This window comes from Erpetoichthys calabaricus, chromosome 5 (assembly GCF_900747795.2).
Source record: "Erpetoichthys calabaricus chromosome 5, fErpCal1.3, whole genome shotgun sequence".
In the NCBI taxonomy this organism is placed as follows: domain Eukaryota; kingdom Metazoa; phylum Chordata; class Cladistia; order Polypteriformes; family Polypteridae; genus Erpetoichthys; species Erpetoichthys calabaricus.
The window spans coordinates 15,428,245-15,452,172 of NC_041398.2; the positions used below are offsets into that span (position 1 = coordinate 15,428,245).

At 44.2% G+C, this 23,928-nt stretch overlaps 3 protein-coding genes across 3 annotated transcripts in view; 2 read left to right on the forward strand and 1 right to left on the reverse strand.

Annotated features, from left to right (window-relative positions):
• The window catches only part of LOC114641630 (zinc finger protein 91-like), a 79,413-nt gene that overhangs the window by 34,189 nt on the left and 21,296 nt on the right, over positions 1-23,928 (forward strand). The window contains exons 6-9 of the mRNA XM_051927751.1: positions 5,474-5,559; positions 11,793-12,187; positions 15,614-16,087; positions 20,030-20,475. Of these exons, the coding sequence (XP_051783711.1) occupies positions 5,474-5,559; positions 11,793-12,187; positions 15,614-16,087; positions 20,030-20,475 (1,401 nt within the window). The remainder of the gene's footprint in view (positions 1-5,473; positions 5,560-11,792; positions 12,188-15,613; positions 16,088-20,029; positions 20,476-23,928) is intronic.
• Positions 3,302-7,140, reverse strand: LOC127527755 (zinc finger protein 501-like). Its single transcript, XM_051927577.1, has 2 exons — positions 6,608-7,140; positions 3,302-4,398 (listed from the first exon to the last, which is right to left on the reverse strand). Exons 1-2 carry the CDS (start codon positions 7,008-7,010, stop codon positions 3,563-3,565), a joined length of 1,239 nt encoding a protein of 412 aa, XP_051783537.1. The 5' UTR covers positions 7,011-7,140; the 3' UTR covers positions 3,302-3,562.
• On the forward strand, positions 15,377-22,595 carry LOC114641615 (zinc finger protein 45-like). The gene is made up of 2 exons (XM_028790654.2): positions 15,377-16,087; positions 20,030-22,595. The coding sequence occupies exons 1-2, from the start codon at positions 15,637-15,639 to the stop codon at positions 20,683-20,685; spliced, it is 1,107 nt and encodes a 368-aa protein (XP_028646487.1). The 5' UTR covers positions 15,377-15,636; the 3' UTR covers positions 20,686-22,595.

A 23,928-nucleotide genomic window follows, 5' to 3' on the forward strand; every position in this document is an offset into this window, starting at 1 on the left:
ATAATTGGTTTGTGTGTTTCCATTTAAGGCTGTAAAGCAAAAAAATGGGCAATTATTTGAAGGGGGGGATTCTTTTCTATACCCACTGTATATAATCATCATCATCATCCAGAGGGCTTACGCTGTGCCATCCCAGTCTTCCTTGTGCCTGAATCACCACCTGATTGTTTCTGTTTTACAGGGCCACCTCTAAAGTTCAATATAGACTCACCAGCTGCCTCTATGCCTTAAAGATTTGAAAAGGGCCTGGTTGGATTTACTGTCAGGGGGGTTTGAGGGCACAACTGGGTGTACTACTTGAAAAGGGACCTTTACATACAGTATGTAAGAGAAATAAATAAATACATAAAACTCCTCATAACAGAAAAAGTCCACATTGTCACCTTCAGTAAGAGGCATGCACAGCAACCTGCCATGTAGCAAACACAGCGACCCCCACATCGATCCTCTCGATGATTGTGTGTGCTAGAAAGTTTGTGAAGCCTTTATAATTTGCACTTCTTTGTGCATAAATATCAAATGTGATCAGAGTTTTATGCAATGCGTACAACTAGATAACGAGAACCCAATTAAGACAAATGAGATAAAAACACAAAACATCTTCATATATTTATGCAATACAGCATATTCGTGTGTTAAGAAAAGTCTATGAACCTTTAGGCTTGTCAGTTGATTTGAAGTCGGGTGTTTGAATCAATGGAATGGCAATCGGGTATGGGAGTATGGGAGGACCTGTCCTATTTCAAGAACACAAACCGGGGTCTTCATTATCAAAGTCTGACCTTCACCACACTGATTTGTTGACGTGTGTCCTGACTCGATCAGAGAAGATTTCTCAGGACCTCACACAATAAACTCTCTTGATGCTCACCAGGCTGTAAGAAGGTGACAAGAGGCATTTCTGAAGAGTATTTGGACTCCACCAGTCCACCGTCTAAATGGAGGAAATTCCGCTCACTTGAAATTCCAAGTGGTCACCAAGAACCCAAGGGGAACATCTAGGGCTCTAAAAGCCTCATATCATGGTTCAAAAGTCCACCATCAGGAGAACATTCAACAACAATGGCAGGGTGCAAGAAGAAAGCCACGACTCTCCGAGCAGAACGTTGCTGCCTGTATAAGACCACATGGCAAAGCCAGAAGTCTCCTGTGGACACAGGAGTCCAGAATAGAACTTGATGGCTTAGGTGAGAAGTTATTACCCATTTGTTAATTTTCTGTTTATTTATGTATTTAACTATCCAGTGTGAATTCTTATTTGGCTATTAAGCCCACTATGGTGTGCAAAACACTTATCACATTCCGTACTGAAAGGCAGATCCCTCACCAGAATGAATCCTTTCATGGATATAAAGAACCATCATACTACTTCATTAGGAATAACAAAGAAGGTTGTTAATTCAGTTTATTTTTGTATAAAGCTCTTAACTTGGTTGCAGGTGCAGCAAGCTGTGAGAAGTTTACAGGTAAAATGCAAACGTAGACTTTGCGGATTACATAATAAGAACACACAATGACAACAAACAGACAAGAAAAGGAGGTAGTTCAAAACATAGCAGGGAGCCTAACAATGCCATCATTAAGCAATTTGTGAACTTTGGAGAACAAATACAGTGGTGTGAAAAACTATTTGCCCCCTTCCTGATTTCTTATTCATTTGCATGTTTGTCACACAAAATGTTTCTGATCATCAAACACATTTAACCATTAGTCAAATATAACACAAGTAAACACAAAATGCAGTTTGTAAATGGTGGTTTTTATTATTTAGGTGTGAAAAAAAATCCAAACCTACATGGCCCTGTGTGAAAAAGTAATTGCCCCCTGAACCTAATAACTGGTTGGGCCACCCTTAGCAGCAATAACTGCAATCAAGCGTTTGCGATAACTTGCAATGAGTCTGTTACAGCGCTCTGGAGGAATTTTGGCCCACTCATCTTTGCAAAATTGTTGTAATTCAGCTTTATTTGAGGGTTTTCTAGCATGAACCGCCTTTTTAAGGTCATGCCATAGCATCTCAATTGGATTCAGGTCAGGACTTTGACTAGGCCACTCCAAAGTCTTCATTTTGTTTTTCTTCAGCCATTCAAAGGTTGATTTGCTGGTGTGTTTTGGGTCATTGTCCTGTTGCAGCACCCAAGATCGCTTCAGCTTGTGTTGACGAACAGATGGCCGGACATTCTCCTTCAGGATTTTTTGGTTGACAGTAGAATTCATGGTTCCATCTATCACAGCAAGCCTTCCAGGTCCTGAAGCAGCAAAACAACCCCAGACCATCACACTACCACCACCATATTTTACTGTTGGTATGATGTTCTTTTTCTGAAATGCTGTGTTCCTTTTACGCCAGATGTAACGGGACATTTGCCTTCCAAAAAGTTCAACTTTTGACTCATCAGTCCACAAGGTATTTTCCCAAAAGTCTTGGCAATCATTGAGATGTTTCTTAGCAAAATTGAGACGAGCCCTAATGTTCTTTTTGCTTAACAGTGGTTTGCGTCTTGGAAATCTGCCATGCAGGCTGTTTTTGCCCAGTCTCTTTCTTATGGTGGAGTCGTGAACACTGACCTTAATTGAGGCAAGTGAGGCCTGCAGTTCTTTAGACGTTGTCCTGGGGTCTTTTGTGACCTGTCGGATGAGTCGTCTCTGCGCTCTTGGAGTAATTTTGGTCGGCCGGCCACTCCTGGGAAGGTTCACCACTGTTCCATGTTTTTGCCATTTGTGGATAATGGCTCTCACTGTGGTTCGCTGGAGTCCCAAAGCTTTAGAAATGGCTTTATAACCTTTACCAGACTGATAGATCTCAATTACTTCTGTTCTCATTTGTTCCTGAATTTCTTTGGATCTTGGCATGATGTCTAGCTTTTGAGGTGCTTTTGGTCTACTTCTCTGTGTCAGGCAGCTCCTATTTAAGTGATTTCTTGATTGAAACAGGTGTGGCAGTAATCAGGCCTGGGGGTGGCTACGGAAATTGAACTCAGGTGTGATACACCACAGTTAGTTTATTTTTTAACAAGGGGGCAATTACTTTTTCACACAGGGCCATGTAGGTTTGGATTTTTTTTTCTCCCTTAATAATAAAAACCATCATTTAAAAACTGCATTTTGTGTTTACTTGTGTTATATTTGACTAATGGTTAAATGTGTTTGATGATCAGAAACATTTTGTGTGACAAACATGCAAAAGAATAAGAAATCAGGAAGGGGGCAAATAGTTTTTCACACCATTGTACATTGCAGTTCTGGAGCCAGTGTGCGTCCAGTGTGAATTCTCAGGTGTCATTGAAGAGAATCTTTCTTAAAGAATCTTTTCCCCACATTCAGACTACCAGTGGAGATTTTAAAGTCTTCAAATGGGTTTTGTAGGCTAACAGCCACACTTTTGTCAGGTCAGTTCTGCCAGGCTACCGTCAACATTACTCCTGTAAGTTGGCAGGAAGGCCTTTCCTGTAGCACCTCAATTATTCCTAATGATGCCTCTCCTTGCAGTTTGCACAGACAATGGTAATTGGTTAGGGAGACAAGAAATTCTGGAAGTTTCCTTCATTGACGGCAGACAGTTTCAGTTGGTTTTCTCCATAGCTAGCTCAGCTCTAATTCGTTTCTCTCTCGCGTGAATGTTTGAGTGGTATTTAAGGTTGTTTTTTTGTGAAAATCGTTTACCACATTCAGGGCAGCAATACAGTTTCTCTCCAGTATGAATTCGGGCATGCTGTCGGAGAGAGCTACTAGCAGAGAACTGTTTGCCACATTCAGAACAGAAATATGGCTTCTCTCCAGTATGAATTCGTCTGTGTTTCTGAAGAGAGCTGGTGTACGAGAAACTTTTGCCACATTCAGGACAGCAATAAGGTTTCTCTCCAGTATGAATTCGTGTGTGCTGCCGGAGACCACTACGGTCAAAGAACAGTTTGCCACATTCAAAACAAGAAAATGGCCTTTCTCCAGTATGAACTCGCATGTGTCTTTGGAGACTGCTCGGATTGACACATCGTCTGCCACATTCTGAACAGCAATATATTTTTTCTCTAGTGTGAATCTTGGTGTGCCTCTGAAGAGCGCTACTATCAGCAAATGGTTTTTCACATTCAGAACAGCAATATGGCTTGACTGTACTGTGAACATATGCGTGCTGCCGAAGATTGCAATTCTCATAGAATCCTTTACCACATTCAGAACAGACATATGGTTTTTGTCCTGTGTGAATTCGTGTGTGCCTCCGAAGACTGTTGATTTGTGAGAATCGTTTGCCACATTCTGAACAACTGTGAGGTTTCTCTCCAGTGTGAATTCTGATGTGTCTCCGTAGGCTGCTTCTCAGTATGAAGTGTTTGCCACATTCAGTGCAACCAGAAGGCTTCTTTCCACTGTGAATTCTCAAGCGGTTATAAAAGTCACCTAAAAAAGAGAATAGTTTACACATTCAGTACAGCAATAAGGTTAATCCCTAGTGTGCATTTTTGAATGACTACAAAGACTTGTTATGAGAAAATCTTTTGCCACATTTGGCACAGCTGTATGGCTTCCCTCCACTATGAACGTGTGTGTAGCGCTGAAGATCACTGTTACTAGGGAATTGTTTGTCACACTCTGGCCAACAGAAGGAGTTTTCTCTTATGTGAATTCTTTCATGTGCATCAAGAGTGTCTCTGTGTGGAAATAGTTTGCCACATTCAGAACAAGCAAATGGCTTTTGGGTTGTATGAACTGATTTATCTTCACACTCAGATTTGTCCTGGCTGGCTTGAATATCCGCTTGATCTCTACTATGCTCTGCTTCTTGGTCAGTGTTGATGTTTTCTGTCTTTTCTATCAACATACAGTTGTGTCTGCTGTGTTAATCACCGTCTGCTGTGACTGATGTGCATGTGTGTGTGTGTGTCAGTGTGTCCTGGCATCTGATCTCAGGCTGACATCTGCCTCTGACCCCAGGTGAAGAAAATGGGATCTAAAAAGTGGAGCTGATGAATTGTGCCTATCATTGAGAATTCAGCCAAACTCAAGTTCAAGCCCCCTCCATGTCCAGCTACCACTATGCCCCCCAAAACCCGGTCTTGGTTAGTTTCACTGCTCTTACTAATTCTCATTTTCCTGTTGTCCCTCTCATCTCTGTTCTCCTGATCTTTAACAGAACCCAGTAGTGGTTGTATCATTTTCGATGAAGGACTAGAGTCTAACGTAGTGTCTTTTTCAGTTGATGTATGGTGGAGTAACCAGACATGAGCAGAGTTGGCAGATGACCTACAGCAATGGCAATCTGGGACTTGAATTTGGGTTTTCTCTTCTTCCTTAAAATTTAGCCTGATGATTTTAGATGGTATGAGTTTCTATTTATAAGAAGTAAATAAATAAACGCTGTATGCACACTTGAACTAGGGTCGAATGACAGTGCAGCATTTCACACTGCTATCTCAAGGTTCCAGAATCCGAAGGTCAAATTCTGTACCATACCGACCTTGCATGTTCTCCATAGGTTTTCCTCAGGAGACTCCAGGTCTTCGTTAACATTCTTGAAAAATGTGCAGGCCAGGTGGAAGGGGGACTTGAAATTGGCCCAATGTGAGCATGTGGCTGGCGTCTGATGGTGCTGGGACAGGCTCTGTCCTTCTGTGTGACGACTTTTTAATTGGATTAAGAATGTCTGACAAAATGATGGTATGTTTCATGTACAGTATATCATAGTCCTAAGTGAATAACGAATCCATGGCTCCCCCAAGCCCATATGCTGTATGCATATATTTTATAATAGGCAATTTAAGAACAGTTCTGTGAGGTGGACAACATTTAGATAGATTTACAATTCTTAGAAATCCATCTGTCTGTCAGAATGTGAGTTTGTGGACCAGCCTACCCCCCCAAAAGTGAATCATTTAATCTGAATGAAACTCGGTGCCGCATTGGAATACCACACAAGTCTGCGGAGTCTGATCCAAATCGCTTACATGGATTTAACTGCACAGAGGTAACGATTTTGATTTTTTATGTGCAATTTGTGCTTTAATTGAGGACGTTTACTGTATATTTTATATACAATATACATTCGGACAGAGTGGTAGCTCTGAGGCTAAGGATCTGTACTGGTATCGGGAAGGTTGCCGGTTCGAATCCCTGTTACTGTCAAAAGAGATCTTCGCTGCTGGGCCCTTAAGCAAATCCCTTAATCTGCAATGGCTCCAGGGGCGCTTGCTGTACAATGGCTGACCCCAAGGGGTACGTGAATATTAACAAATTCCTAACACAACAAACTGCGTAAGGCACAATAAAGAATTTTTTTTTTTTTGCATAAAATATATTGAATAGATTTCAGTAAACCTAACCCAGTTCTGACCCACAATGCCTCACAGTACTAATGAGAGCTTCACAAAGAGAAAGTGGCATGCTGGGTACTTCAGATCTGTTTACATTCAGTTAAACGTTTCCAATTTATTATTTAGGAGCTCAGATATCGTCGGGTGTCCTGTACTCAAGCAGCTGGCCTGATGTTCAAATTCAAACAAATGTCCACCTCACTCTCAGTTCTACTTACTGAAAACTCCAGAGCAGCCCCAGCCATACTTTGCAGAGGCTCTCCGTTTCACTTTCTTTTACATTTAAACCCACGACTTACTTATTCCAGCACTCCCAGATGGTTGCTGATCATCTCTCTCTCTCCCATTCCCTTTGTTGATTTTCTCTTCAAACTCACTCAACTCGGACTTCAGCTCCATCGGATTTTGCTGGGTAACCAGTTGTCCCGTGTTAGTGCACTGGGGCTGTAAACGGGAATGAGATTCTTCACAAATATTCCCAATGTCATCATTTGGATGTCCGGGACGAATGAAGAAATCTTTAGAGTCCTCAACTTTAACGTCAGCAGTCCCCTCCTTGACCTCCTCCTCTTTAAAAGTGGAAAGTCTTGTTTGATGGTCCTCCGGCTTCACACACAAATCCTCTGGTGGATCCCAGTCACACTCCTCTTTTTTAACGAGAGTAACTACCTGATCCTTGACATCCTTTTTCCCGGAGGCCATGTTCTGTGTTAAACTCTTCTCTCTCCACCGAGTGTCTGTGCTTCTCTTCTTAAGATTCCCTTCTCAGATGGACAGCCCTGACCTGGGGGCCATTAGACAAACCGCAGTATGACCAATGTGACCGTAGAAGGAGACTCTTTTTTTATCTGTCAAAATAAAAAGTGATAGAATTACTATAGAGAATCACCAAAAATTCATTAAGTACATTCCAGGGTTAACTTCCAGGTTTTACCAAAAGCAATAAACTACTAAGTTTTAATGAGTGGTTGAAAATAAATGCTGTGAACCCTTCATTTCAGGTAAAGACGTTTTTTAAAATGTAAATCTGCTTGATACAGAAACAAAGTCCAGTTGATTGAGACGAAGCTAAGAACTGGTCGGGTCAGGTCAGGTCAGGTTGGTGAGCATGCACTGGTACAGCACGTCACTGGACCCACCACATGACAAATCAGCTCGGGATCCTGGTGGGCAACCCCCCCAGACACACTCACATGGTCCAGTCCCACCATGACCTTCTATCTGCTGCAGCCAGCTGTTACGTGGGCATCCCCTTGGTCCGGTCCAGCCACTCGAGGGTCCTCCGAGTTGGGTCACCCTCGGGTAACAGCGACACATGGCTGTAGTGCATATTGTTGTGGTGTGAAATTTTGCATACAAGTTGACAAATATTTTGTATGTCATTATTTGTAACTTAGGCGAAGGAAATGTAATATTAGTATTTCATTAGTGAGAAGCATTCACGTTTGCCACCCAGGATTAAGTCAGGATACTGAATTTTTAGGACAGAGTCGGGGAAGTGCCTCAGACCAGTTTGGCAAGCGTTTCTCTGCAGGACTCTGTCAATCAACCCCCACAGGAAAGCCAGACTGCCTAGCTGGCAAGCTTCAACTCAACACATGGTTATGGGGGCAGGTGTGAAGGTATTCTGTGGCCCCCCATTGGTTTGTATCAGAAGCCTTTAACTACCATGGTGCCCTATTGGCTGTTGGGTATGGACAGAGACTCTGTATATTTAGTTACTTTACCCCTCTCTCTGTCTTACCAAACTGATGAAAGAGCATCTCACGCACACCATGAACTGAAAAGGACAACACAATGAAGAGCACAGCCCGGCGGCCATATTGAGACAGGCATATGCAGCCTGTTCTGAAGAAAGCTGACCACAAATGAGGACTTCACTAGAGACATTTTAATTAATTAAAGTCTGCGTGCCAACTGAAACGACACATCGGCACTTATCAGGTTGTACGGTTGCCAGTGTTCACTTGTACTTTGCTTACTGTTATTATTTATGAATATTATCAATAATCCATTATTTAAAGTGTAACTTAACTCCTGCTGTGCGATGGGGGACATCCAACCCACTAAACAGAACACCAGCAATCCTCCTCACAGAGCTGGATGGTCAATCTATCACGGTGGTCACCTGAGAAATGCAATACCACAGGACAAACGAGTCAGTGCTCGTGCAGCACCATCCTCACCACGTGCAGACGCAGGCCGCAGCGACAACACTCAAGGCAACGTGCAGGGATAGATGACACCAACCGCCGTACTGTTTATTAGGTAAAGACAAATTGACAGAACGTAACAATAAAACGGACACAGCACACAATCAGCCAAACGTTTCTAAGGTTTGCACTTTGGTCTGAGAAAAGGCTAGCGAAGGATACGAGTGTCTGCAGGGCTTTTCTTATCTTGTCTTTATTTATTTATTTATTTATTTTTTGGGGGGGCGAAAATGATTGGTGAACTCCAGCATGCCGTGCATATTTACGAGGGCAATTCAAATTAGGCTTAAAAAAGGGCACTGTGCTGACGTTTGATCAACTTTTTACTAAACCGTTAAAAACGTATTTGTTGTTTTTTAACATATTATGACCATTTGATTTCCATTTTGCAGCTTGAGCCACAGGGAAAAAAAAAATTTTAAATAGCAATGTAATGCAAAAGGAACGTACGCAGTCTCAGATAAGCAAATATCGGTACGGCAGCCGTCATACACCGTTACGCACTCATCACTACGAGTCTCTAAAGCCAGTGTCACTCACCTGTGCCCCCCATGCCCCTCCGTCGCTACAGTCGAGTCCCATGCAAAAAAAACACCTTATAAAAAATACCTTACAATATTTGCATAAGGACACGCCCCCTTTCACCTCATTGTTCCTGGTGAACCACATACCATGTGATATTTGCATAAGGACACGCCCCCTTTTACCTCTGTTCCTGGTGAACCACATACCCTATGATATTTGTATAACAACATGCCCCCTTTGACCACATTGTTCCTGGTGAACCACATACTTTATGATATTTGCATAAGAGCACGCCCCCTTTTACCGCATTGTTCCTGATGAACCACATACCTTACAATATTTGCATAAGGACACGCCCCCTTTCACCGCATTGTTCCTGGTGAACCACATAGCATACGATATTTGCATAAGAACACACCCCCTTTGACTGTGTTGTTCCTGGTGAACCACATACCTTATGATATTTGTATAAGGACACGCCCCCTTTTACTACATTGTTCCTGGTGAACCACATACCTTATGATATTTGCATAAGGACACGCCCCCTTTGACCACACTGTTCCTGGTGAACCACATACCATGCGATATTTGCATAAGGATACGCCCCCTTTTACCGCATTGCTCCTGGTAAACCACATACCTTATGATATTTGCATAAGGACACGCCCCCTTTGACTGCGTTGTTCCTGGTGAACCACATACTTTACGATATTTGCATAAGGACACGCCCCCTTTACCGCATTGTTCCTGGTCAACCGCATACCTTTGCACAGGTAGGGAAAAAATACTTCAACAAAGTAAGTCGACTTATTTTTCCCTGCGTGCTGAAGGTTTTTTCAGGTTATGGAAGCTGATTTATGGTGGGTTGTGTTTGATAAGCTGGCACACCTGTAGGACACCAAACACCACAACAGCAAACTTTACTGGTGACAGAGGTACTTCTAAACTTCTGAATGTTCCAGTGAGCACTGTTGGGCCTGTAATCCGCAAGAGGAAAGAACATCGGTTCACCATAAACTGGCCACGGCCAGCTGCTCCGTACAAGATTTCTGTCACAAAGAAGAGTCAGAAAAGCCAAGGACCACTCGGCGAGAGCTTCAGAAAGACCTGGAATGAGCAGGTCCAGCTGTTTCAAAGAAAACAAGAAGTAATGCACTCCACTGCCATGGCGTCTATGCACACCGCTCAACACTCCACTGCTGAAGAAAAAGCACATTGAAGCTCCTTAATAGTTTGCTGCACAACATTTGGACAAGCCAATGAAATAACTGGGAGAAATAGACTCTGGTCATAGGAGAGCAAAATGGAACTCTTTGGATGTCATTGGAGGAGAAATGGCGCTGCACATCATCACTCCAAAAACACCACAGCAAGAGTGAAGTCTTGAGGTTGAGAACATCATGGTGTGTGTGGGGGGGGGCTGACAGACTTCATAGAATTGAAGGAAGGACGAATGGAGAAATGCAACGGGACATTCTTGATGAGAATCTGCTGCCATCCACCAGGATGCTGGACATTTCAGCAAGACGAGGATCCCAAACACAAAGCCAAGGAAACACTCAGTTGGTTTCAGAAAATCAAGAAGCTGCTAGAATGGCCCAGTCAGTCAGTCACCCGACTTGAATCCAATAGGAAAGAACTGAAGATTAGAGTTCATAGAAGAGACCCTCTGGAACCTTCCAGATTTGAAGAGATTTTGGGCCCAAATCCCACCTGAGCAATGCGTGCGACTCGTTTCTCCACACAGGAGGCGTCTTGAAGCTGTCAGCACCAACAAAGGCTTTTCTACTAAGAATTAAATACATTTCAGTCAGCGTGTTCAATCCTCAGTCCCTGTGTCATTCCACTTTATCACACATCACTTAATCTATGGACACATCTGCTTTGATTTCTTTGTATGTGTGGATTATTTGGGTTGTTACCGACATCTGGGGAAAATGCCATGGCAATAGCCCGATTAGAAATGTATTTACTGAGAAAACCGTTTGCTCGTTCAAAACTGTATAAGAGCGCATTAACATACAATGCGGACTTTTGGAAACAAATAAAATGCACCGGGATTGGCTAAGAAACAACAGTTAATGTCTATTCGCAACTGAAAAGCACGTATCCTTGTTGAAGAATGCAATATATTCATTTTTAGAAACTATAATATTCTTTTTTTTTTTTTAATGTGTAGTGATTTAAAGTAGAAACGTGTTTGTTTCTTTGTATTTATCACTTTCCATCCCCTGCCCTGATCCTTCTCTGATGATTATGTGACAAACAACGACGGGCTTTATGCGTGGGCGTACATACTACGCAAGTGGGACTGTGAAAATCTGGTCACCCTAACAACAACACGTACGGCACCGGCCGATCATAAAGTGGGGAGTTCACGACTAGCGAACAGCGGATGGGGCGGCTGCGCGTGCACGAGTTAATTCAGCAGGCGAAACGGCGCGTGCAGGTGGCTGCGCATTCACACGTCAATTCAGCAGGAAAAACGACGCGCAAAGGGACACGAGCAACAAGGGATCGATATACCGATGACGGCGCTGTGCCCTTGGGACCCTAAACACCAGCATCTAGAGAGTACTAAAACACTGAGTTAGAAAAGCGAAACAGCGACTGGAATCAACAGAAAGATCATGGAGGAGCAACTGAGGTAGAGTCGAGCAGCTCCTAAAATCTGAAGCGTGCCCCCAATCCCCAAAGCGTCTGACTTTGACTCACCTACCACTCTTTTGCTTGTGGTTTGAAAAAGTCTGAACTCGTGGAGCAGGAGCTGCGCGCGTGGAAAAGGGAAATCGGGCGAGTTTGAAATTACGTCATCATCATGCGACGAGGGACACGTGATCTCGCACACTCGGCCGTGGCGTTATTGCAAAGGTGAGCAGAAGAAGAAAGCAACGGGGAGAGGAAAGAGCGGCGACGGGAAAGAGTCGGTGAGCAGCGGGGATGGGAATACCGGGTGGGAAAAAGAGATGAGAGAACGAACGGGACACACAGGGCTGCTGGGGTCTACGGCGGTCAGGCTGCGCACGGTGTGCAAATTCTCGGGGGTCTCCGCGAAGCCCGTTTTAATTAAACGGAGATTTCGCTGGACTAGTGTCACTTTAGTAAACCGCTCCTTCCAGTCGAGGCTCAGTCTGGTTTACGGTAATTCCAGATTCGGTTCACCATTATGTGCACAGGCGTCATATTTCAACACCAATGAGGGCAAAAAAAAAAGACCATCTACTGTACAAAGGGAGAGACTGGGACTAAACGGGTGCTGATTTTGGGATTGGCTTGGAAAGTAAAGGACACGAAGTGCAAGCCATCACGTTGGGTGCAGTTTGATGTAGTTGGCGTGAAACGGGAGAACATCAGACAGACTGAGGTGTATACGAGCGGCACACATCTGTAAGAACATAAAGAGAACAGGCAGTCGGGGGCTGAAAATGCCGTTTACATTACGTTATGATGCGCGGAAGTCTTCCTGGGGTGGTTCAAGACTTTTTTTTTTTTTTGACGCCTCCCAGTTTGTTATGTCACCTCACAAATGATGTACTGTATTCAGTAGCAACTCCGCATGGAGTTTGTTAAAAGACACCTGAAGGACTCTTGAGATGGTGAGAAATAAGATTCTCTGGTCTGATGAGACCAAGATAGAACTTTTTGGCCTTAATTCTAAGCGGTATGTGTGGAGACAACCAGGCACTGCTCATCACTTGTCCAATACAGTCCCCACAGTGAAGTATGGCAGTGGCAGCATCATGCTATGGGGGTGTTTTTCAGCTGCAGGGACAGGACGACTGGTTCAAATCGAGGGAAAGATGAATGCGGCCAAGTACAGGGATATCCTGGACAAAAACCTTCTCCAGAGTGCTAAGGACCTCAGACTGTGCCGAAGGTTTACCTTCCAACAAGACAATGACCCTAAGCACACAGCTAAAATAACGAAGGAGTGGCTTCACAACAACTCTGTGACTGTTCTTGAATGGCCCAGCCAGAGCCCTGACTTAAACCCAATTGAGCATCTCTGGAGAGACCTAAAAATGGCTGTCCACCAACGTTTACCATCCAACCTGACAGAACTGGAGAGGATCTGCAAGGAGGAATGGCAGAGGATCCCCAAATCCAGGTGTGAAAAACTTGTTGCATCTTTCCCAAGAAGACTCCTGGCTGTATTAGCTCAGAAGGGTGCTTCTACTAAATACTGAGCAAAGGGTCTGAATACTCAGGACCATGTGATATTTCAGTTTTTCTTTTTTAATAAATCTGCAACAATTTCAAAAATTCTTTTTTTTGTCTGTCAGTATGGGGTGCTGTATGTACATTAATGAGGGAAAAAAATTAATTTAAATGATTTTAGCAAATGGCTGCAATATGACAAAGAGTGAAAAATTGAAGGGGGTCTGAATACTTTCCGTACCCACTGTACCTCAGTTCACGAGTCCACTAGAAATCAAACTTCATTAGATGGATAGGGGCATAGTGCAGTGCCAGTCATCATGCCACCTCGTCATACACAGTAGGCATTGTCTGTCATTGATGTAGAATGTGATGTTATTATTGGGGGGGGGGGGGGGGGCTTCGTTATGTCATCCCTACTGTAGTTGTTTTTCTTATATAATGTAATACACGTGTTTTGCCCGTAAAACATAGAAACCTCAAGAACGGTTGAGAAACCTTCACAGCCAATCCCTTTCAAGCTGGTGGCATATTTATGCCATCTCCACGGGGTGGCGTGGGGGGGTTTCCCCAAAACGAAGCATTTTTTTTTTTAAATAACATTTAAATTGCAAGAATAACAGTCTTTCACTAAAACCTGACCGATAACTTCTCAAATGTGGTGGAGTCTGTGTTGGTGTCAAACGTAAATATTCCTTCAGTTTTGAAACTGCTGCTAAACTATCCATCCATCCATCCATTATCCAACCTGCTATATCCTAACACAGGGTCACGGGGGTCTGCTGGATCCAATCCCGGCCAACACAGGGCGCAAGGCAGGAAACAAATCCTGGGCAGGGTGCCAACCCACCACAGGGCACACACACACACACACACACACACACACACACACACACACACACACACACACAGAAAAAAGAAACATCAAGTACATGTAAAGCCAGGGCAGTCTTTTCATCTCTGTGGTTTCCCCAGACATGTCTCAAAGTTTATGTTGACAACACAAAGAAATAAATCATTGCAGCATTTGGCACCATGGGCACCCTTCCAATATCAAAAACCTCTTCAAACAGGGGGTCCAGGTTCAGAACAATTGTATTGTACTTAAAAACAATGAGTCGTATAAAAATCTGAAATATAATCGCCTTTGTGTAGACAGTTTAAAGTGACACCAATAAAAAGGTGGTGAAGAGATATGCATTGTCATTTACACACACACATTACGCCGACTGGCCGACCAATCACAAGCATTACATGGTAGATCAGGTCAGGTTGCGGAGCAGGTATTGGCGTAGCACATCGCTACACCCACCACATAACGAAACAGCTCGGGATTCTGGTTGACAAACCAAACCAAACATTCTAAGAACTTCTAGCCATGACTGTAGATCGAAAGGCTAAGAAGACTGTTCAAGGGATTATATTTAGAATGTGCAGACATTTAACACAAGCGATTTAAACACCTGATAAATGTATCTTTATTTTATCGGAAAGCATGCTACCATTTTTAGGCAAGCGTATTCCAATCCGTCGTGGGAAACGTTTGAGCACTAATGCGCCAAAGTGAACCTTTTGTGTGAAGGAACATGGCAGGCAACTTAACACATTAAGAGTTCTCTTTTGGTTTATCAGAACACGGGGGCAGGAAAAGTTCGTCCGTCCTCTACTAGTTCTGGCCGAGGACTCGGCACTTCAGTTGGATCTTGGGTAGAGGAAAGAAAGATCTGCCCAATGTATGCAAAGTATAGAAAGTCGTTTTAATGGCATTTTGCATTTGCCATTTGTTCCGTTGAGTTCAGTGGGCCCTGGAGTGGACTGCCGTCTCGTCCAGCGTCGGTTCCTGCCCTGGGTCAGATAGACGGACCGAAGAGCTATGTGGGATCACTGGCCATTCATGGGGGCCCACTGTGGCTGTGTGCCGGTTTGTTAATAATTTTAATGGCAGTCCAATGTGACCATGTGTGTTTGTGCGGAATGTGTTTTCTTTAGCACAGTGTGTTTCACTGTAACTGAGGGGTGGCATATCAGTACATCACAGGCTGAGTCTCTTTGAAACGGTGGTCTTAGTTCAGGTCAAACCCAGCCTTTGGATGCTGCACTGCTTCATTTGCGGCATTTTCCACATTCTCGACTTTGTCTGGTGGATCACATGGACTTTCTGTCCATATCTAACAGATTTTAACCTCAATTCCGTCAAATAACTGTTTAGTTAACATGGTGTGTTTTACAGCATTTCAAATTTATGCAAAACTTGACTTGCTCGTATTTGGATAAAAACCCTGAAATGTGCTCAAGCTATTCTTGACGACTTTTACGAAGTAACTCTGTCCCTTTTCTATTCACAGAGTATAGCGGTGCATCCTTCCCAGTTGATGTGGCGAGGACGTCAAATGGCCTCCTCATGATAAGGGAACCTTGGTAAAGAAGAGCAGATGCTTGAGGGAGAGCAGAGTTTTTTTATTTTCACACGGGGGAAAGGGGATGAAATGGATGAAAGAGTGGCCCACATTAAAGAAGAGGACTGTGAGTGGGGCACACCGGAGAAGTTGCTTGTGAAAGAGGAGGATTACGAAAGAAGAATTTCCGGCTGCAAAGAGGAGGAGGAGGAGGAGGAGGAGGCTGCTGACATTAAAGTTGAGGATTCTGAAGGTCTCTCTGTTAGTCTCGAACTACAAAAGTATGAAACTGGGAATGTTTTCAAGCTAGACATTTGCGAGGAATCTCATTCCGCTTTACAGCCCTGGTTGTCTAATAAGGGACAACTGTCTACCCAGCAGGATTTGGTGAAAGGGAAATCCAAGTTTCCGGAGTCTGCAGAAGCAATCAAGGAAGGAAACGGGACAGAAGCAGAAGAGCAGCGGGTGTCCGGGAGTGCAGGAACACGTAAGTATTGGGATTAAACGTGAAAGAAAGTGGCACCCTTTAACAAATTCTACTTGTGGGTGTCTCTTAATCTCAGAGAATGAGATACGCACCAATGGAGTGAATTTGTAGGGAGACCACTTGCTTGGCTGCTTGACTATTGAACATCGCTGACCAGACAAATGGTAAACTGAAAACAAAACTGGAACATTTCCAGCAGTGTCCATTCAACTAGTGATGTTGGACCTGCAGGTGACCGTGCGGTCCAGTTGCCCATTTACAGCTGGTGCGTCAAAGTTGGATCTGTAAGAATCTGTTTTCATTTTTACACTTAATATAGAAAGAGAGTAGCTGAACCCTGCGGCTGCATCCACATACTAATGAAATGGGTCAAACTTTAAAAATCAATAGATGTTGGCACTGTATCTGATTGTGTTCAGCTCTGATGAGAAAGCGTTCCCACATGGGGAGAAAAGCACATGGCTGTGATATCTCTGGCAATCAGCAGTTACCCTCTAAAACACACGGAGCTCTGATCTCTCTATCTTAAAAATGTCAAACGTTACTCCTTAACAATCTGTAGATGATAATGTCTGCTGAACAAACAGGTAACAGGTGCGCTCCAACATGAGGTACAGCGACTCGAACGGAGGCTGGTGCATGAATGAGGAGGGTCCCACCCCCCTCTCCTCGGCCCACTGCATGTCTCTCTGGTCCACTCCTCCATTTTCTTAACCTGTGGTCTTCTTGGGGGCTTTGATTTTGAAATGAGCGAGGTATCAACCTGTGACTGAGGACACAGTGCCATTCACATCCATTTGTTGCTTCCTGTCTAATGTACCAAGAAAAGGAATACGATCAAAGTGAAGTGTATGAGATTATTTTTCTGGACTTTCAGAAAGCATTTGGTAAGGTGCCACATCAGAGGGTGGGCATCAAACTACAAGAAGTGGCAGTTCAGGGTGTGGTGTGTGGGATTGGCTCAGACACAGGAAGCTGAGGGTGATGGTGAGAGGAACCAAATCAGAATTGGCCGATGTTAAGAGTGGTGACCAGCAGGGGGCAGTGCTGGGGCCGCTGCTATTTTTTAATATCTATAAATGATTTAGATAGGAATATAAGGAACAAACTGATTAAGTTTGCAGAAGATACCAAGACAGGTGGATTAGCAGATAGTTTGGAATCCGTTATATCATCACAGAAGGACTTGGATAGCAGACAGGATTGGGCAGATTTGTGGACAATGAAATTTAATGTCAGTAAATGTAAAGAATTACACATAGGAAGTAAAAATGTGTGGTTTGAATACACGATGGGTGGTCAGAAAATCGAGAGTTCACCTTATGAGAAGGAATTAGGAGTCATTGTGGACTCGACACTATTGTGTTCATAAGCCATTAAGAAGGCTAACAGAATGTCAGGTTATATAGCGCCTTGATGTGTGGAGTACAAGTCACAGGAGGTTCTGCTCAAGCTTTATAACACACTGGTGTGGCCTCATCTGGAGTCCTGTGAGCAGTTTGGGTCTCCAGGCTACAAAAAGGACATTGCAGCACAAGAAAAGGTCCAGAGAAGAGCAACTAGGCTGATTCAGGGCTACAGGGGATGAACAAAGAGGAATGACAGAAGGAGCTGAGCCTTAAGGAGATTAAGAGGTGACCTGACTGAAGTGTTTAAAATTGTGAAGGGAATGAGTCCAGTGGATCAAGACGGTGACTTTAAAATGAGTTCATCAAGAACACAGGGACACAGTTGGAAATTCGTTAAGGGGAAATTTCACACAAACTTTAGGGAGTTTTTCTTTATGCAGAGAACCACAAACATTTGGAATAAGTGACCAAGTAGGGTGGTAGTCAGGAGGAGTTTAGGGACTTTCAAAACTCGCCTTGATGTTTTTTTTAGAAGAATTAAGTGGATTGGACTGGTGAGCTTTGTTGGACTGAACGGCCTGTTCTCGTCCAGATTGTTCTAATCTTCTAATAACAGTGTTAGAAAAAGTCCAGAGAAGAGCGTCTAAGCTGATTACAGGGCTACAGGGGATGAGTTATGAGGAGAAATGAAAAGAGCTGAGCCTTTACAGTTTAAGCAAAAGGAGATGAAGAGGTGACCTGAGTGAATTGTTTAAAAATATGAAGGGAATCAGTCCAGTGGATCGAGACGGCGACTTTAAAATGAGTTCATCAAGAACACAGGGACACAGTTGGAGATTTGTGAAGGGTGAATTTCGCATTAACTTTAGGGAGTTTTCCTTCAACACAGAGAATCACAGACAGTTGGAGCAAGTGACCAAGTAGTGTGGCAGACAGTAGGACTTTTGGGGGCCTTCAAAACTCGACTTGATGTCATTCTGATAGATTTAAGTGGACATACTTCTAATGTTCTGATGTTCAAAACGTAGACACACCAGGTGGTGATTAGCACAGAAGACACCTCTTTAAAGAAAGAAATAAATTATGACACACACACGCACTTACTTTATGGATCACTCTGAAGCAACCACTAAAGAATTTAAATGACAGCATGTACATATGCTCCTCCAAACCCATCCATTCATCCATTATCCAACCCGCTATATCCTAACTACAGGGTCACGGGGGTCTGCTGGAGCCAATCGCAGCCAACACAGGGTGCAAAGCAGAAAACAAACCCTGGGCAGGGTGCCAGCCCACCGCAGGGCTCTCACACACCAAGCACACACACCAGGGACAATTTAGAATTGCCAGTCCACCTAATCTGCATGTCTTTGGACTGTGGGAGGAAACCCATGCAGACACAGGGAGAACATGCAAACTCCACGCAGGGAGGACCCGGGAAGCGAACCACAGGTCTCCTAACTGCGAGGCAGCAGCGCCCCCATTCCACCCCTCCTCCAAACCCTGATGTTCAAAATTATTTTTAATGCCAGTCCTGGAAATAATTTCTGTTTACCATTATGTACAATAGTTTGAAATTTTTCTGCTGTGGTTCACTCGGCTTCCCCTGGATTATGTTACAGTTGCCGCCTCACAGGTTTAGAGTATTCTTATTAATTTATTTTATTAAGGATGCTTTTCCAGCACGTTAAGAAGTTGAAACTGGAAGAGCACTGGTTAGAAAACTAACATAAGGAGAATGGGCAGCAGAGAGTGCCCAATTATGGTAACTGAACCCCTGACCCTTAAGCTGCACTCCATGACGCCTCAGAGTTGCACTCCATTTATTGATTTGGCTGACGTCTTTACAACATTTATGATACAGTTGGTTCCATTTCTTTTGTTTTATCCAATCGGAGCACAGGCAGGTCAGGTGACTTGCTCAGGGTCACAGAGTGGTGTCAGTAGTGGGATTTGAACCCAAAACCTCAGGGTTTGAAGTCCAGAGCCTTAACCGCTACACCGCCCTGCCTGCTATGTACTACTGTGAAGTGGACTTGCATAGCATTGAGTCCTTCAGCAAATGTGTCTTCGTATTTCATAGCACTCACATTCTGTAACTTTTCTAGGACTTCCCCAGCCTTATATTTCCCTCTTTTTGAAGAAGACGACATTCCTTAGTACAAATTCCAAGTGTTATTGCACTAACTGAAGTTTGTGCTTAAAGATGTGTAAGGATTAGCCGTCGCATACGCAATTTATTTCCTGCCTTTTACACACAGCTGTGACATCTGGTAAAAATGACCAATCACAGACAGTGGGGAAGTTCCAAAGTTCTTCTATCCAATGGTAATGAGCCTTTCACATTAGGGTGGGGTCTTTGATTAAATCAGATGAACTCAGCTGTGATGCGCTGCCCAACTCTGTGTATATGTGTGCAGATTTTACTAGTGAAAGACAGCAGACAACCTGAAAACTTTTAATTTCTATAAAAGAAGACACCTTTGTGTATGTAAAAATACCGTTGTTGCTTTGGATTGACTTGTGGGTTTATCACATTTACATAAGATGTATTTCAAAACATTTAACTAAACTGTTTGTGTTATTACAGGTTTTGAGGAGAATGGCAGCTTCCCCACGCCTTCATTTGGTCAGACCCCTCTCCAGTACAGACTGCAACATCAACAGGAAAATGAGAAGATGAAGAAGTCAACAAGAGGATCAGAAAATTTGACAGCAGCCTCTTTACAGTGCAGTTCTCCTACTGCTGCCCCACAAGCACAGGTAGAAGCCATCAACACTGAACAACAACAAATGCAGAAGCCTGTTGGAATTCAACCTGGACAGAAACCTTACTGTTGCTCTGAATGTGGCAAGCGATTTTCACACAGCAGTAATTTTAACACACATAAAAGAAGTCATACTGGAGAGAAACCTTACTGCTGTTCTGAATGTGGGAAACGATTTTCACACAGCAGCAATCTTCATAATCATAAAAGAATCCATAGTGGAGAGAAACCTTTTGCTTGTTCTGAGTGTGGCAAACGCTTCTCACAAGTAAGCCATCTACAGGCCCACACGAGAATCCACACTGGAGAAAAACCTTATAACTGTTCTGAATGTGGCAAGCGGTTCTCACAAGTAAGCAACCTTCAGGCCCATACAAGAACCCACACTGGAATAAAACTTGCTGCTGTCCTGAATGTGGCAAACGATTCACCCAAAATAGCTCTGTTAAGCAACACACATGAATACACCCTGGAGTGAGGTTCACTCTTACCTTGACAGTGTTCACATCAAGAAAAGTCATCTGACAGTACAAAATGTGGGAAAAGTCTTTTTTAAAAATAAGAGTTGCTGCTTTTTGTGAATTGGGGTCAGAAGATGATGGTGATGGTAATGATTATATTGATGAAAACATAGTGGGAAAAAAAAACAAGGGCATTTGGGGGTCTCAAGAACACATTGGAGGAGGAGGTGAAGCGCCATGCTGTCATAACATCTAAAGTTTTCTTACTGAGGGACCCTTTGGAAGTAGTCATCCACAGCTCTGGATGTCGAAATGGGGTGTCCTACTCCTGAGGTGTTGCCAGGAGGGCATTACAGGAAGCCAGTGCTGGCCAGTTTCTCCAGTGCAAGCCTTTTTTATGTCACTGCCAGCAATGCCTCATTGGGCATTTTGAACTTGGACTGGTGCTGGGTCTCAGGTCCACAGGACAGATGTCACCAGTTTGTCCTCCAGCGGTACTCAAAGTTAGAAGAGGAGAAATACAAACACTTCTTTGCTTTAAGGGCTGGAGCTCACTGAGAAAGTCTGCCACCCTCTTCCTTATGGAGCCCAACACCCACTACGTCTCCTCCTCACCTCACTCTTCAATTATCAAATGGACAGACAAAAAGAGAAAGTTTGGGCCAAATCACCTCCTTGTCCATAGGCCGAATGCCCACTCGGCCAAGCTGGCCTGGCATTGGAGCTTCTCCTGTATTGGCCGGAGCACACCATGTCCTTCCATCAGCTCATGCAGTCTGCCCTGCCTCAAAGTGGGAGGTCCACAGCTGGAACTACTTTGCCAAGAAGACTGTCTCTACCCTCTATGCCCCTGTGGCCAGCACTGTGTCTCTGTCCCGTACCTCGACGTCACTACTTGCCATGGAGTGCTCATTGCCACAAGCTATGCCCAGCAATACTCCATTAGTTTCACATCTCGCTGGGTGAATTTATTGAGTGCTGGTGAGGATGTAACCAAAGAGATATCTTCAGAACTGGTGGTGCCACCATGAGGGTGCAACCCTGTTTTCAGGAGCGAAATTTACCTCTTCATCCTCCTATTCTCGCTCAAGGCCCCAATTACACCCATGCCAATGCATTCTGGTGCCTACAGTATTTATTCACTCACTTGGTTGTGAAGAGCCACGTGGCTGTGGAACTCCTCTGCTGCTCCCAAGCTCAAATTCAGTAGTGGATTACGCTCTGCCATCTCTGTGCCAGCCATGTGGTCAAGTGACAATGACCCCAGCCTGCTCTCAGCCGATAGGACTCCCATGGCATGCTTCTCCGCCGCTCTCATCCTCGTAATACAGACATTCTTGATGACGCGCCACTTGACAACGTGATGCTTCTGGCCAGGATTGGGTGTGCCGTCTTTTGCATGCCCCCACTCCCTCGAGCCTGCAGAGCTCTGGCCAGCCTGCAAAGGTGACATGCTTTATAGGGGGACAGACAGATGTGTGACCAGCCCAGCCACCGGCATTCCATTTTATGTATACTTGAGCACCTCTATGAATGATTTAAGGCAGTCAGTGACAACTGGCTTGAGCAGGGCGGCTGGGTCGGGGTTGTGAGCTGCTTTGCTCGCAAAAAATGGCAGCTGATGATGGATTTGTGTGGCATGCAAGCCAATGTTAGAGAAAAAAATGTTTCTGTAAATAACAAATAGTTTTGAGTCGTCATTACAAATTGAATTCACAATGGACGTCCTTCATTGCAGCTGGCCACTGGAGCCATGCCATGGGACCTGCAGAGGTCTCTGTATAGCAGGACTGGTTAGTCTTAAGAGAACGGCCCCTTTTATCATGCAGTTCATTTGCTTATGACAGTGAGGAAGCATTTCAATTACACCAATCAGCACACAGATAAACAACACATTCCTTAAACATCCCCAGGCCACAAACGCTTCTTCTTTCGGCTGCTCCCATTAGGGGTTGCCACAGAGGATCATCCATTTCCATCTCTTCCTGTCCTCGTCATTTTGTTCTGTTACCCCCATCACCTGCATGTCCTCTCTCACCACATCCATAAACCTTCTCTTAGGCCTTCCTCTTCTCTGGCAGCTCTATCCTTAGCATCCTTCTCCCATTACACCCATCATCTCTCCTCTGCACATATCCAAACCAACGCAATCTCGCCTCTCTGACTTTGTCTCATAACCGTCCAACTTGATCTGACCCTCTATTGTTCTCATTTCTAATCCTGTCCATCCTCGTCACACCCAATGCCAATCTTAGCATCTTTAACTCTGCCACCTCCAGCTCTGTCTCCTGTGCCACCGTCTCCAGCCCATATAACATAGCTGGTCTCACTACCGTCCTGTAGACCTTCCCTTTCACTCTTGCTGATACCCGTCTGTCACAAATCACTCCTGACACTCTTCTCCACCCTCTCCACCCTACCTGCACTCTCTTCTTCACCTCTCTTCCACACTCCTCATTACTCTGTACTGTTGATCCCAAGTATTTAAACTCATCCACCTTCACCAACTCTACTCCCCTCATCCTTACAATTCCACTGACCTTCCTCTCATTCACACACATGTATTCTGTCTTGGTGGTCCTACTGACCTTCATTCCTCTCCTCTCATATCTCCACCTCCCCAGGGTCTCCTCAACCTGCTCCCTCCTCTCACTACAGATCACAATGTCATCAGCAAACATCACAGTCCATGGGGACTCCTGTCTAATCTCGTCTGTCAGCCTGTCCATCACCATTGACAATAAGAAAGGGCTCAGAGCTGATCCCTGATGTAATCCCACCTCCGTCACTCCTACCGTAGACCTCACCACTGTCACACTTCCCTCGTACATATCCTGTACAACTCTGACATACTTCTCTGCCACTCCCGACTTCCTCATACAATACCACAGCTCCTCTCTCCTCACCCTGTCAAATGCTTTTTCCAGGTCCACAAAGACACAATGCAACTCCTTCTGGCCTTCTCTAAACTTCTCCATCAACATCCTCAGAGCAAACATCACATCTGTGGTGCTCTTTCTTGGCATGAAACCATCCTGCTGCTACTACCACAAACCATTAAAGGTCTCAAAACAGCTAATCATTAAAAGTCATGGGTAAGACTTCTTACATGTACACTATATTGCCGAAAGTATTGGTTAGCCCCCATCCAAATCATTGAATTCAGGTGTTCCAATCATTTTTATGGTCACAGGTGTATCACATCGAGCCCCTTGGCATACAGACTGTTGGCTTCTACACACATTTGTGACAGAATGGGC